This window comes from Convolutriloba macropyga, chromosome 12 (assembly GCF_964194025.1).
Source record: "Convolutriloba macropyga chromosome 12, txConMacr16.3, whole genome shotgun sequence".
Lineage (NCBI taxonomy): Eukaryota > Metazoa > Xenacoelomorpha > Acoela > Convolutidae > Convolutriloba > Convolutriloba macropyga.
The window spans coordinates 45,668,352-45,684,577 of NC_134479.1; the positions used below are offsets into that span (position 1 = coordinate 45,668,352).

The window sequence follows — 16,226 nt, forward strand, 5'->3', positions numbered from 1 at the left end:
CTGTAATTGTTTGGTTTGAAGAGCAATAAACAAACAATAACTTCACTTAAAATGTCGCCGGTCCGCTCTGATGATTTAGCGTAGGTTGTTTTCATCAATATATTTAAATGGCTACCGATGCCATCAAAAACCAAATTTATTTACATGTAGCTTATTTTCCGTCATGCAAAGGTAGAACTCGATTTTTACATGTAGAATGGTAAGGTACACAAAAACGCCTAACAATCGACCCATAGTTCAATTTAACTAATTAGAAATATTTGCATAACAATTGTCAATTAGTTCAAAGCACGCAAGGTACATCTAGTCTTTGTAGGCAAATGACGTCTGAATTTAAAGTTAAATTTGTTCACGATGACTTCGGTTGTTTTCACTATTTATAGTCTGATATTTATCAAGACGTCAAAATGCTGAAGAACCGCAAATTTACATGAAGTTATATTACATTGTAATTCTGATGCAAGTTATGAAACGAGTTAAGAATTAGTTCACCGCGTATTAAGATATAACGTGATGATCTTTGATTATAAGTTGTTTGACCTAAAATTGCGCAAGAGCTTCTAATAAATATAAAAGGCATAATGTCTATAACATGTGTTTCATAAACATGCGGTTTGTTACATTGCGACACAGTAGATTAGAGCAGATTTTAAACAATACATTTTATTTTTCCATTCCGACATATTTTATCGACGAATTAAGTTGCCATCTGCGCGTAATACTGCAGCGATTAGTTAAGCCATTTTTCAAAGCATAATGCGGTTGCATTTAAATTGGGATACTAACTTAGATTCTAATATTTTTTTTTCTACGGGAACCGTTACGGTATATGTAGCTTAATTGCAGGCTTCCCATTTTTTTATGATAATCACTATTAGATAAAAAAGATTAGCACTATTGGATGCGGAGCTAGTTTTTTTGTTAGAACTTTTTACTGATCTTGGATTGGCTGGAATGGAGCCACTGAGTTTTGTCCCTCTATCTTATAACAAGATTGCATCGATTCTTGTTTTATGACTTCTAGAACGATTTTTTGGTTCTGTGTCCATATTTATTGAACATTATTTGTGTACATTTGTCTCAACCCCACAAGTTGTGAAAAGGTTTGTGTTGTTTTGCTGCTATAATATGGCTAAAATTTTTGTCGGCCTTGTCATAAATAACAAATAAAGCGGTAATAGAATCTTTTATCGCACCTTGCGTTTCTTTAACTAAACTTGACTTCATTTAGTGTGAGGCTTTTGTCATGTTTGCATGCCCTTGTTTGATTGACTTTCAATGACTGATTCTGTCAATTTTTCTTATTTCTCAATGGCTGCAAATGAGAAGCTAACGCGTAACAAAAACTATAACTCTCAAGCAATAACAAGACTATAAATGATCCCATCTTAGTTTGTGCTTTCAAACAAGTTTGTAGCAATAATTCATGTCCTGCTAGTGTTCTCGCCAGGCCAATTTGAGAGCTTTTCAAAAATGGAGCATCAGTAATGTGAGTTCGGACAGTGTTTGAACCCTGCTCATCGATATTTTGGCCTCCACATTAAGAAGAGAGGAAACTTTCAAGAATTAATAAAAGTTTTAAAAATGGTGTATGAGTTTTAAAAAATCATATATTGAAGCAACACTAAATGAAATAAATAATTTCCTTTGAGGGCTGATACGATCTGTCATCAATGAGACTACGAGAAAAGACAAACAACAACACAAAATTAATTATTGCAAAAAGTGAACACTTTTTCATCTTTTATGAACACTTAGTAACAACGGCAAAATAACACTTGCGAGAAAATGTCGAAGCTAATAAAAGAGCCAATAGTTATCAACTGAAGCCAATATATGGTTTCAATGATACATCTTTAGATAGCGTGTTGGACTTTTGATTAATGAGACTCGGTCATAAGACTGCAATGAGAACAACAATTGCACGCAAATCTCAAGAATTCATCAAGTTTACGAAAATATTGTGTGAGCCCATATATATTTAAATCATGAGCTTTTCTCGGAGATCGTAATAATTATTCGTTGGGTCTCATTTGAACGTCATTGAGATCTATCATTGATTGAACCTCTCTTTGAAAATTGAGTTGTCTGTAATTGGAGTAAAAAAAAACAAAATGATTTTTTAAAAAGACGGCGCCCCAAGAATTGTTTTGACTAATAATCCAGAATGTGACCAGATTTAGTCTTCCATTTTTTTCTGTCTCTTGTAGAGATGCAATTGCTGCATATTATAGCCTAAAACATCATTTAATTGAAAAAAAACTTAAATATTGATTTTCCGATAAATATCGCTCTAGATAACGAAACAAATTTAGCGAAAGACGGAAAATTTAATCCGAGAAATTTCCCAGGAAGTAAAATTAGTCCTCAATTGAGTAAAGGAAGATTGAGACAACAGTTCTGAAGTCTTTAATTTCGGCCATTTTGGACTAAGTGGGCTAAAGAAGCATAATTGTGCAATTTTGATGACAAAATGCATATTTTTCAACAATTTAGCCAAATTTTTCCTCAACAATTGGACCAAACTGTTCAACTACCGTCCAATAAAATGTAAAACAAATATTATTTTGGTTATTAATTCTGACATTTTTCAGCAAAATTGATGAAATTGTGAGCACTAACACTCGTAAATCACCCGAATATTCACATAAACCTCAATAATTCCTCGAAAAAACCAAGTCTTTTTTAATTAATAGCCGCCCTCATCTTTTCAGCCGGCTATTATAGCGCTCCTATTACAATCCAAGAAATGGATTGTATTGGTGCTCTGTCTTTTTTTTAATTTTTGTAAGATGTTTTCACACCTGTTTCACACTTTGAGCTTTCAAAACGGGATAAACAGGTAAAGCTCAGCGGGAATCAAGTTTCATTAGAGGCCCGCGTTTAGTAGTCCCTCAAGTACTCAGAATGAAGGCCGTAATTCAAGGTTAAAAGGTCATTTTGGATTTTTTGAGCCTAAAATAATGAAATTTTTAGCACTTTTTCATTTTTTTTTGGATTTTTTGTTAGACCAGTCTGAAATTGAGGTTTATTAAAGTTTATAAAGGTCCTCTGCAAGACGTAATTGCTTTTTACGGCCACTTTAAGCGCTATATCTTTTGCTACTCCAAACATAAACACGGTAATTTATACTAATTTGTTTCAAATTGTTTAAAATAATATGTCATTTTTTGAGTTGTTTCAGACTTTGATGTCAAAAAAGCTCCTCTGGGGTTTAATAATAGGTTATTGCATAGTTTCTAGTGATAATGAAGTGGTTTTAAGCATTTTAACTTCATGAATTTTACCATTTTTTTTTAAGCAAACTTGGTTTTTTTTTGAATTTTGATATTTTTTTGTCACTATTCAAGTTTTCCAGCCCCAGGGGGCAAGAAGTCTCATCTAGGGTTTGATAACAGTTTACTGAAAATATTTTTTGACCATGGAATGGTATTCAACATTTTAATATCTTTTACCAATTTTTTGATAAAGTTGCAATTTTTTTCTTTAAATTTTTGAAATTTTTATTCAGTGGCCAGGGAACCTCCTATAGGGTTTGCTAGTATGTTACTACATAGTTTCTAGGGGCAATAAATTGGTTTCCAATTTTTTAGTTTTGCAATTGTTGGGAATTTTTGAAATAAAGCTTGTAATTTAAAATTTTCGATTGTTTCAAAATTTTCGATTTTTTGTCATTCTCTGAGTTTAACTATCTTTACTGGCCAACGAAACTTTTAAAATCTTGTAGACGGTTTACAAAACAGAACTACAGAGTCAAAAAAGATGTTTTGACCTTTTTTATAGCCCTATTTGTGGAAATTTTCTTTAAATTTTCTATTCTCAGTTTCTTGATGCATTTGTCATATTTGTCAAGTTTATCTACTTTTAGTGGCAGATTCATCTCTTTCAATGTTTTTGCGTGAGTTAATGAGTATTTTGAAATGAGCCATGTATGGCCTTCAACAACTTTTGAGATTTTGTCTTGTTGGCTGGGAGTGTTCAATTGAACTGCTGATCAGGTTCATTAGGTCTGTCTTTCATTCAATTACTTGGATTGTATTTCAGGATTTGTCCTGCTATGTTTTTTTTTACTTCATCGAATAAAAAAATGTTTCGCTTTACCTCATTTTGCCGCTTTTTCAACATTTTGCGTGATATCTTTTTGACTTCTCTAGGCTAGTTTCTCTCTTCTCTCATTCTGTTCAAAGTGATTATGAACATCAGTTGCTCAGCAAAGCAATTCAAAATGAACAGAGTCAGTATAAAAAATTGAAGTCAGAATCAGAAACGGGATAAACCCATAAAGCCCAATTTTAGATGCCCGCTATTTGAACGTCGTTCCTATAAGTCTTAGTTACCATCTCTAATGCTTATTGGTATTGATAGTAGCCCCTGTAGCCTCTCTCTAAGAACCAGAAGTACTTTATGTTCAACTACGAAATGCCATTAAAATAAATCGGACTTGAAAAATGTTTTTGTACAAAAATCTTTTTTTTTTCAATATCTTCTATTCTTTCAATCCCAATCATGCTTATTGGAATCAACGGCAGCTATTTTTAGGCAATCTGCCGGGTCTGTTTTAATATTCTACGCTTGACAGACTTTCTAATGAAACCACTCACATCTCTGTACGGGTAATATATCGATAGACCAAAATTGACTAAAAAACACTAAGTTGTGGTCGGAACAATACCAATCGTCCCTGACTTTTTAATTGCTCTTGAACGAAGTTCATAGCAATTATTGTAAACGTGTGTGTCTTTTTTACGACTCGAAGAGGAGTGTTGAGATTCTGCAGGTTTTTTAGCAGAAAGCAGGTTTGTTCATGACTTGCGTTTTGACTTCTTTCTGTTCGAGCTTTAACTGAACTGAAAAAATGTTAACGCTTTTTATGTTATATTGGTCTACTATTTTTGTTATTTCTAGTGTTTTCGATATTCTGATTTTGTCCAAGTTAGGGTATTCTACCGGCTGTTTTTTATGCAAAATTGTCGCTGACAATTTCGACTTTTCGAGTGACTTTTACGCCCCTGACTTTTTGCGTTTCGCGTGATCTAAAATTCTCTCTCAATCACAATTTCAAGCAACTGAACTCAATTGGCGGCAATTTAATACTAAAAGTCAAACGAAAAGTGCACCGAAAGTGGTTCCATTTTTTACTTTAAAACTTAATAGTGGTATATGTTAACCTCTAATGTGGTTGTTTGAAGCCCACTATTGAGCTTCTTAGTCCCATTTAGGCTCCCCCTCCCTTCCTCCCTCCCTCCCTCCCTCCCTCCCTCCCTCCCTGCCTTCCTCCCTCCCTCCCCCCCGCCCCCCGACTGAAGCAGGCTGCAATTGATTAGAGCTCCCTCTAGTCGTTCGAGAGCAATTCTTCCGACGTTTAGTCGGTTATGTTTACTTCTCTGAACTTCTGCCATTCACAGCTAGAAAAATTTATACTTTATACTCACTATCTCTGGTTGTCTTGTCAAATTTGTGCAAAACCATTAAAAGTGGATCATTTGTATAGTTGCTAACAAAAGTAGGATGTATTCTGTAATCAGCCCCCTCTCTCCCCGGTGGTTTATACGACCCCCAGTTACAAAAGTTGTTTTTTGTACGGCACCCTACTGTTCAAAAATATCACATGCACTTGGGCCATGAAATTTTTATGCTCATTAAGCTGGAGGGCCCAAACAGAATAGATGCCAACAGTAAGCATTAGATATACATATCAATTTCCTTTTTCGTAGTGTAGTAAATCAGGTTAGGCTCTTTTCATAATCTTAATGCATACTCGTGTGACTTCAAAATCCATTCCAATTCAGAAAAATTGGCCATTCTCATGAAACTCAGAGCTCAAACTTACAGGCGGACGTTTATCATGTTTCTAATAAGCTGCACTTAAAGTTAAATCTTGATCAGGTCAAAAATCTTTCAGGCGTAATTTTGATATTGAGAATAATAAAATGAACCAATTCCACTGCATTCAAGTTTGCATTAGGTGGGGGGTCGAGATTTGACCCCAGCCTTCCGCTTGGTTAATTTAGGCTATAATGTCTAGTCGAGAGGTCACTGTTTGTATTTGCTTCAATTTATTTTCGATTTTGCTCGGAAGCTTTGAGTTTCCGAAGACAAGAAAATAACGCCTTTAAAAAATTAAATTTCACTTTTGATTTCTGCTAAATTACAAATTGCTTTTCGTTCATCAAGAAGAAATTTTGTGAAATAGGGAGGGGAGGCACACTAGAAATTTTTAAAAATGTAAGCGAATTAGTGGAAGAAACATTGCAGCTGTAAAATATGCTCGGACTTTTTATGATTTTTCTCAATTTCACTTCTTCAAGTATCTGAAAACGCAACTGTGGAAAATTACAAGCAAGCGAAACTTTTTTGTCCACGTGCGGCTTTTAAAAGCAGTTTTTTGCAACTTTTGATGGTTGAGGTTTGAATTTGACATTGTATTAGTTTTAGGCATTTGACATTGTATGTGTTTTGATAGGAATTGAAGGGTTCAAGTAGTTAGTTTGAGTTAAATGCTAATTTGGAGGATATTGATCAGTTTTGCTGATTTTTAGACGAAGTTTAATGATTTTTTGCGTTTTTTTGCTTTAAGGCTTCAAGTGGGATTTGGATAAAAGGTTGTTACTTAAGGAAATTAAGATACCAATTGACTAAAGTTTCCTTGGTATAAATCATTTTTTTTCTTAGGAAAGTTGACGGAAAAATTTTGAAACCATTTCTTATTTTTTTGCTGTTTTTCTTTAAAATTTAGACAAGTTTCTTAGCCTAATATGACTTGCCCATTGTTTTGTGAGCTTTTATTGCTCTAATTGCAAAGGAACTTCATTCGGCTTTATGTTTCCTTGTACTATTAAAAAAACTCATTAATTTTTTGTAGTTTTTTTGTTCAATTTGTTTTTGAATGCCGTTTCTATTCTTCCTTAAATTTTTTATGGCATTTGTGGAGGTTCAGGGTTCAAAATAGTTGTTTAGCCATAAGTTAATATAGTCATAAGTCATATATTAAATATATTTTCTCCTTCGAGTCGTTTCCGGAATTCTTCCGGCTATGTTTTTTAAGATCTGTTCACACATTTTCATGATTTTTGAAGTCAAATTGGAGTAATGATTTTAGTCACGTCGAAATAGGAAGTGGAGCGAAAAAGCGTGTGATTTTGCGGTGTGAAATTTTTTCGCTCTAATTTTAAAGTAGAGTGAGAAAACGGTGTTGAAACAAAAATTCTCTAGTGGTTTTTTTGTTCACATGCTATAATTTCATTTTGATTTTTACTGTTTTTTTCGGTTTTTTGGATTGGATTTTTTTCTAAATGGTTTTCCCAATCCTTTCATCGTTCATTCTAGGCCTATTTTTTGTTAAAACCAAATTTCAATTTATCGCTATTGGTTTTTCACATGCGGCATTTTGACATTGATTTTCTGATTTTTTCGTTTTTTCGATCTGATTTTTTAGAAATGGTTTTTCTAATTCACTCATAGTCCATTCCAGGTCAAATTTTTTGTGTAGTCAATGAAACTTTTTTGAATTGTACGTCAGGACTTGTTTTTTAGTTTGTTTTACCTTTTGATCACGTTTTTTGTTTCACGTTTGACTTCTGTCTTACCTCACTCACTGTTTCAACTAAATATTCTTTAAATCCATTTCACTCAATGAGTTACGCAAGATGGTGAATACAGTCAAGGTCAAAAGAGCAAAATCAAAAGAGACTGGGTAAACCGATAAAGCCCGGTCATTAAGTCATTAAGAATTAGGTTATCAAAGTTCATTAGAGTGTATGCTAGCTGAAATCGGTATTAAGCTTATTAGCTTTTAGTTTAAAAGCTGAATTAAGTATAGTTTTAGAATCCGAACGAAACTGCACGCCGAATTAGAAAACTTTTTGACACTCGAAAAAATAGAAAATTTTGTCAGTTTATATCTTTTCTCTTTTTCTGTTTCAATCCCGATGTGCATCAAGCGTGTCAACGTCGGCTATTTTCCTGGCTATTTTTTGGGGGCTATTCTGATGGTTTGAGCTTAATTTTTGCGACCTTAGCTGGTTGTTTGTTTTCTTAACCGAAAGCGTTTGTAATTCTTATCGGGAATAAATGGAGGCTGTTTTGTTTTGCTTGATTTATCTTATGAGTTGCGTTTGGTTGTGCTGATTTCACAGCAACAATTATTTGGAGCTGTTGGTCTTTTTTTATGCGCTGCTCTTTGTCTAAATGATGAATTCGATCGTGTAACTTCTCATGATTGACAAGGCTCTCCTTCAGATTTATAAGGAGCCTAACCTAAATCCGCTTGCTAGATATCAGCATTTCTAAATGGTCACTAATGAACTAATGTTTCCTTTATTGGGCGTATTTTAAGTTGTATACGTTGAGAGAATTTTGTCCGAAGTGAATAGTTGAAAGATCCACGAATTGACGTGGAGAGGCCTTTTTTGGCAAAATGACCTCCTTTCTTTTGATATTATTTTTTCTCCAAATTTTTGCATTTTCAAAAATAGGAGCAATTTTTGAAGGCCATTTCCTAGAGCAGTGGGCAAGTAACAAAGTAACCATGTGAAATTCCCCACTGTTGACTTTTGAAATTTTTCGTCAACTAAATGATGAAATTTTTTGCAATTTTTTCATCAAATCAACACCAGAAGTTGTGATGTAAAATAATAAGTAGTGGCTGATTTTCCTTTTGATTGATAGAGTTGAATGAACGGCGACGGTTTTGTCGAAAACAAAAGAGCATGCATGTAATTATAAACGCTTAATTTTCAAATTTTGAGTGAGAGTTATCACGCAATTGTTGTTTCAGTACGTGCAATCAGTTAGGAATTCAGCCGTCTCAGAACTATAACACGACTGTGAATCACCACCTTGTCAGCAGTACCCAATAATAACAATCACAATAACAAACAACAGTATTGAACAGATATTTCGTCACTGACCCCTCGACCTTTCGACTTTCATTTCCACTCGTCAGCGTTCGGATAACCTTTTAACCCTTAAAACAGTGGTATCGTCTCAATTCAATTCATTGCTGCCGAAGAACTATGGCCATATTTGGTCTAATAACCATCAGAACTAAACCACAAAAGCTTTCCACGTGAAAACATTACTATTACAAGCTGAAGAAATTATCTAGCAGAGTTTCGAAACACAACACTGGCACTGCAACTGCACTTAAGCACGCGAAATATGGATCTGCAAAAACTCGAGTTATTTCAGTAACAAAAAGAAAACTTTAACTTAAATTAGAACTGATTTTGTATTTGAATGATCTAAAGAATTGATATTGGCTTCATGTAAAACAACTGCCCTTCATTATTTAAAAGATCAAGACTCGTTTTAAGATCAACTGTCCCTCTTTTTTGTAGATTAATCATTATACTGTACTACTAATCATGTTTGAATTACGCTGAAGACTTCTAACTGAGATTATTTTTCTAATCGTTGCTAGTTAAAATTTGATCGGTAAAAATTAGTATAAACTTTCAATTGTCCATTCGTTCATATGGTTGTCCTGAAAAAACATTTTCGATGCTATAGAGTAATTTTCAAAACCGTTATTATAAGCAACAATTTTGTTGCAAATTGCATGCGTTTAGATTACTACATTGATAAGAAGCAGAGCTTCGTAATAACTCGATATCAGGTCATAATACAAGAAAATTATAATCCAGATAGTTATAACTAGGTTGAACGCGAGTGTATATGACCTGATGTTCTGAGTCTGAAACAAATAAAGCGAGTTAAATTTGTACTTGTGATTATTAGATCTATCTTGATGTGTAGAAACAAATCCCAATTGTTGAATAAATCTTTCGTTTTTATCTAAAGTCAGAATTAAATATTGTTGACCGATACTTTTTCTGTCAGCTGCTCAAGTTGCTCTTTTAACTTCGCGCGAGTAGTTAGAAACCTAAAGGAGTCGGAAGTCGTAACTCATTGTTGATGCAAACGACGTGTGCAGGTTCTCTATGGTTTGGATGGAAATTGGGGCCAAAGAATTTGGGGCGCTGTCTTTTTTATGACTTGAATAGGAGTAATAAAGTAGTGCGTCTTTGCGCTTGGAACAGGCTATATTCTTGCCTGCAGCTAAATAACGGCGAAGCGGTATCTAGTCTATTATTGGACTCTGCCTAGGTTTTTATAACTGCAAAGCTGTAAGCTGAGCGGAGCTATATTGTGGTGCTCTTGGTTTTTTACAATTCAAACAATTTGAGTTCTATTGGGGTGGTTTCTTTCTTGTATTGGGGCGGAGGAGTATTGGAGAAGCCTTTTTACAATTCAAAGAATTTGAATTGTATTGGGGCGCTGTCTTTTAAGATCTGTTCACACCTTTTTATGATTTTTGAAGCCAAATTTTAGTAGTGATTTTGGTCACGCCGAAACAGGAAGTGGAGCGAAAAAGCGAGTGGTTTTGCGGCGTGAATTGTTTTCGCTCTAATTTGAAAGTAGAGTGAGAAAACGGTTTTGTTCTCCCTAGCGGCATTTCGACATTGATTTTCTGTTTTTTTTTGTTTTTTTTATCTGATTCTTTTAGAAATGGTTTTTCCAATCGTCTCATAGTCCGTTCTAGGTCTAGTTTTTAATTTAATCAATGAAAATTCTTTGAATTGTACGTCAGGACTTGTGCTGCTATGTTTTTTTATTCGCTTTACCTTTCGATCACGTTTTTCGTTTTACATAAGGCACGATTTTTACGTTTGACTTCTGACTTACTTCACTCACTGTTTCAACTGAATAGGTTTTAAATTCTTTCACGCGTTAATTTACGTAATTTAGTTAATACGGTCCATGTCAAAAGAGCAAAATCAAAAGAAAGAGTTATAAATTTAGAGTGAGAAAACGGTGTTTGAATAAAAATTCGCCTTCTCGCTAGTGGTTTTTTGTTCACATGCGTCATTTGGCATTCGATTTTTTTAGAAATGGTTTTCCAGATTCAAAGTCCGTTCTAGGTTTATTTATTTGTTCAGTCAATGAAATTTCTTTGAAATGTACGTTAGGACTTGTCCTGCTATGTTTTTTTGTTTCGTCGTCTGACAATCTTTTTCGTTTTACATCTATGCACACATCAAAGCTGAAAAAAATCAAATTTTCTGAATGAACTTTTCCTCTCACTAACAGCGTTTACGCGCGTGACACCACTTCTCTATCTCTCTCTCTTCTCTCTCTCTCTCTCTCTCTCTCTCTCTCTCTCTCTCTCTCTCTCTCTCTCTAGAAAAAGTATTTAAGGCATTTGCGTGATGAGATTTTGATCATACGTGAATTGCCCCACTCAATAAAGTGGCTTTTGCACTTTAAAACTTATGGGCAGTAAAGGTCCCTAATAAAAGGCTTCTGCGGAATGAATTTCAAAAAACTTTATTAAGTTATCGCTGAATGTTTTTTACTAGCTTTTTGAGCGGCGTCGATTTTTGTTTTTCAATTTAGATCTGCGTCTGTTTCTATCTGTTTTATGCGGCACGCAAATTTATTCAATGCTATTCCGGCAATCTGCCGGCTATGTTTGTAATATTTAAATAGTATCTAACTTATGTAACTATTTAACAACGCCTTTGCTTGACTTTATAGTTATTTTCTAACACCTCTGTGATTTTTTGAATTCTGCTTGTTTTGTCATCACTTAGTGTCATTACTAATAGCCGCCCCGCATGTCAGCCGGTCATAATAGCGGCTCTATTTTGCAATCAAGCATTTGGATTGTATTGGGTTGCTGATTCTTGCGACTCGAAGAGGAGTATTAGTTGAGCAATTTTTTGTGATAGAAAGCGTTGTTGGACTGTATTTAATACGGAAAATATATGTAAAAATTAACTGTTTAGGATGAATTGCCGAACAAAAATCAAAATCAGGGCGAAGATAGAATTTTGTTCGTGCGGCATATTTGATAGAGAGAGAGTACACCAGGGGGGGGGGGGGGGGGGGGTGAAATAGTTGGCTAAGCGGGAGAAAAGTTTGTGTTTACTAAGAGGCGCCTTTTTTGAAGCAGTTTTTAGTTTAATTGTCAGTTTTTTTATTGTTCCAAAGTGGTAGTCCGGTATCAAATAACAAGTTACCGTAGGCTGAAATTTTCTAACCTTTTCGGAATATAGTTGGCTTATAAATCCAATTTTGAGCTCTTTAACTTATTTTGACTTGGACGCTTTTTAAGCTAATTTCGGGCAGGTATTTAACAATCTGATAGGAATTTTTCGGTGGGTACTAGATTTTTCGGCAGTTTTTTAGACCTTATGATTCGACTTGTATCATTTTTTTTTCTTAATGCTTTTCACAAGTTTTGCTATTGTTGCACCTAATAAGAGCAGACACGGAAGTTTTGATGGGGTGTTGTTTTATGAAGTAGGTGGTTTATTTTTTTCTTTTTGAGTCTCAATGCATTTTTATATGCTATATGTCCTCTAGCTGAGGTCGCAACATAGAAATGTTATTAAATCAAAATGTAAAATATGACTACACAAAAGTGACACACATCTTTCTTTTGGATCTTACTGTTGTCTCTTATGTCATTATTCTTCTTTTAAATGGTCGATTAAGTTGGATTCGTGTGGAATTGCATATTAGGAAAAAGTTATTTAAAAATTAATTTAAAAGGTTTTGTTTTATTATGTACTTTATTTCGCTGCATTTGTTTTGCTAAGTAACGAGCATTAATGTGCTTTTTGAGGCTAGTTGGTTGTTTGTGGATGTCAAAATTAAGGTCTGTTGAATCCGGGTTCTAGCAGTTAATCCTTTTAAATCTGTAAGCACCTTTCCAGTTTTTCTTGTCAATGACTAGTCAAATTAAAGTGATGATTTTATAGCCCTGTTTTAGTAAAGGGAGCTAGATGCAAGTGTTCTTAAAGTGAAAACCTTTCCAAGCTGCTTTCGAAATGGAGTGAGAAATTGGTGTTTAGAAAATTTTCCTGTGTTTGAATAAATTTTCTTTGAGTTTTCAAATGCTTCGTTTTGACTGTTGTTTTCACTTTTTGTAGTAGATTTGTAAATGCTGGTATGCTAGTGGTCGTGCTAGTTTTGTTACTTTCTGGTGTTTGATTTAAATGACTGTCGAATTACGGCTGGTTCTCATCTTGACTGTTTGGCATTGTTAGTTCACTGGTACCCTGTTATAGTATAAATTTTTTTGCAGCTGTATGCATTTGAGTTATTGTGTAATTATTAGTTGGTTTTGTGCGGTTATTGTTTAGAATGTGGCTTAAGTTTGTTTTGGAGTTCAAGGTGATTGTTTTCTGACGTTCAAATGACATTGTCTAAAACACACTGTTGAACTTCATTAATTCGTGCATTAGTTTGTTTGATATTGTAAGTATCCTGATTGGTTGTTGTCGTTTACTTAACGCTACATACTAACATATGAACTCATGTTGCTCTAGATTTACGCCTATTAAGTTGTTTGACTTTTTCGTTCCTTTAATAAACTACTGCCGGGCTCTAAATTACTCTGTCATTAGTGGATTAAACACATTGTGTTGATTCCCCATTGTGTTGGTATTAGTAGATTAGACCCATAATGATTAAACCCCATTGTGTTGGTTCTGAAGCCACGGCTAGTTTCATTGATTCAGTTTATAGCTGTGGTCTGTTAGCATATTTCTTCCCGCCTCCTCAGTTTTTGCTTGTTCGTTTCCCGCCCGTTCCATTCAGGCTTCTTGTTTTGCTGCACGTTACTCGCTCAGCAACTCCATTTGATCAGCCCTGGTTTTCCCGCTGCGTCGTGCAACGTTTAATTGACGTTTTCGGTCCTTTTCGTTTTTTTTTCGTTCCGTCGTGCGTTGTTCGACTGGTGTTGACATCCAGTGCTCAACATTATCTGTTTTGTCATGTGTCGTATTTCCGTTGTCTCATTCCCATCCATTTCGTGTTGCATTTTGGTCGTTTCCGTTTCTTTTCCCAATTTTTCACCATGCGTCTGTTTCGGTTCCATTTTTGTCGCATAGTGTTCACCGGGTCCTTCCTCGCTAACTGCCTGTCGCTCTGTTTAGTGCTGTGCTACTCGGGATCCTGTTTTTTGCCGGCTTGAATATCGAGTCATCATTTGGGTCCGGTATAACCTTCACTCTGCGTGCTTCTTTGGAAGTTTCTTTACTTTGTAATGTCGGCCAATTCAAGATTGTGCCCAAACTGCACGAAAATTTGAAAGTTTTTTATCCAAGACCAAATCTGGAGTACTATTCACCTAACAAAGACATCGCCGACATCCTAGAATGGCAAAGCAAGAGAGTTAAAGTTAAACGCCTAATTTCTAAGTTAAAGGATATTTTCAGTAAGCTGGTGCAGAAGAATGAGGAATTTTCTGACTTGGCCAGTAAAACTGAGAAACCTGATTCGATTTATGCTGTTCTTAAGCAGCGGTTAGATGATGTAACAAGGAACAATAATGTCTTTTTGAATGCGCCTATATCTTTTTTAATGCAGTTCACGACCAAGGTCCGCGAGGTGTTAACCCTCAAGGTCATTCGAAAACTAGTTTGCTCTTAACGATGTCAATCACGTCTAGACAACTTAAACCTGGCAGTTTGATGGTAAAAACCGAGAAGCGAGGAGACTGAAAATCCAGAGCACCCTGTCTTGTGCCTCGTTAAAGACAAACATCAAATTGCTAACTAAACTGCCGGTATTAATCTACTAGAACAACAGCAATCCGATACTCAAACAAATAGTCAAACTACATGGTTGTCTGCAGAATTGAATGCTGTCAATGCTTTCCGTCAGAGCAAAAATTATGGTGTACAGACAAAAAGTTTAGGTAATTTTGCCGATAAATTAAACCACCCTGAAATGCTATCTCAGTTGTTACTTCCAGTAGTTGCAATTTGTCAACTGCGGCAATCTAACAACGACAAAAGGATGGAACAGGCAAATGTTCAATCATTTAGTGGTGTTGAAGTTCAAACAGCCGTGCATAATGTCCAATGTTCACGACTTTGCTCACCTATGCAACGCCATCAGTCACCGACCATTGTAATTGAACCTTCAAACCACAACATTTTTGTACCTGAATTTTTAACAAATCTACTGAAAGATAAATCCGCAAACAAATTTGCTGTTGACTTGAATCCGAAACGTTCTAGAGTGTGGCGAGTAGCATCTGCCGAATGTTCATGATTAACAACAACATAACTTATCCAAATAGAATTTTCCAATCGAAACACTACTTCTAACACCCATGACACCCATAACGTCCCTCCAACTGCGAACCCATGAGTGGACCAGCAGCTCTCATCAACTAACCAATCCTCGACTTTCCGTAGTTCCAGCCGCTAGCCCACTAACGTAGCAACACAAGTACCCATTTTTCAGAACTCCAGCGAAATATTTTCCGTTTTGCTGCATACCAAAGTTTGCAGTGCCGCAACGCACCAAAGGTCTCAAGTGGCCTTCATCCTGAGTTCCAATTTTTAAAAATTGTTTTTTACCATGTTGTTCCTGAAAAAACCTACCAATCGTCAATCAGTGAAATTATGCAGCCGTTTTTAACATGACCCAACAGGCACTGACTTTGCCATCAGCCATGTCATTTGGCAATCGTTTGCAACAATAAACGTAAATCGTAACCCTGCAGCAACCTGTAGAATACAATTAAACCCCTTCATGGCGGCAACTAACAACGCTCCTCCTTTTGTCTTCGGCGGCAGCAGTCGAAAAAGCGAACCTTATGAAGGCACTGGCTGACACCATAACGAACAAGAGAAATGATTGGCTGCACAAATGGAAGTTTAGCCTGGTACAATGGGCTTCCGTTAAACTGATAAGTGGTAGGAATGGCAATCCGTAAGAGCAATTGGCCATCAATCTCCAACTGATCATGTAAAATTGACATACCTTAGGACATTCGTAACTGGCAAAGCTCGAAGCAGCTATCAATGAATTGGCCTACTGCGGCGCAATGTACAAAACGCACTGAGAACCAGAGAACCAAAAAACAAAAACTTCGCCGACCACATAAGGTTGTGTGTTCCCAATTGGATAAACTTTGCAGTTTTCCTGCACCAGGGCACTAAAAGTGCTCGATAGTTTCATAATATTTATCTAAGTGGCGTGCTTTTAAAGTCTCGTGAGATTTTAATTCAGTTCCATATGAATTCGATTTAAGTTGTGGTACACTTATCAAACCTGCCGTACACAAATTACCACTCAAAGTGAAAAGGTATTTGTCACTCTCCACTGTCAAAAAGCAACGGGTGATTTGTTTTGTCTGGATTGGAACGAATGTATACAGAAGGCCAAAGCGCGTGATTTATTGAAGATTACAACTGCCAAAA

The 16,226-nt window shown here is 35.5% G+C and overlaps 1 protein-coding gene across 4 annotated transcripts in view; it reads left to right on the plus strand.

Moving 5' to 3' along the window:
• LOC142351017 (protein tweety homolog 2-like) overlaps nucleotides 1-9,825 on the plus strand; it is a 54,705-nt gene extending 44,880 nt beyond the window's left edge. For all 4 annotated transcript variants that reach the window (XR_012760934.1, XM_075403064.1, XM_075403066.1 and 1 more), the window contains one exon: nucleotides 8,777-9,825. Coding sequence is in view for 2 of the 4 variants with exons in the window: in XM_075403063.1 (XP_075259178.1) it covers nucleotides 8,777-8,818 (42 nt within the window). In the remaining 2 variants the exon portion in view is untranslated. The remainder of the gene's footprint in view (nucleotides 1-8,776) is intronic.
• The last annotated feature ends 6,401 nt before the right edge of the window (nucleotides 9,826-16,226 follow it).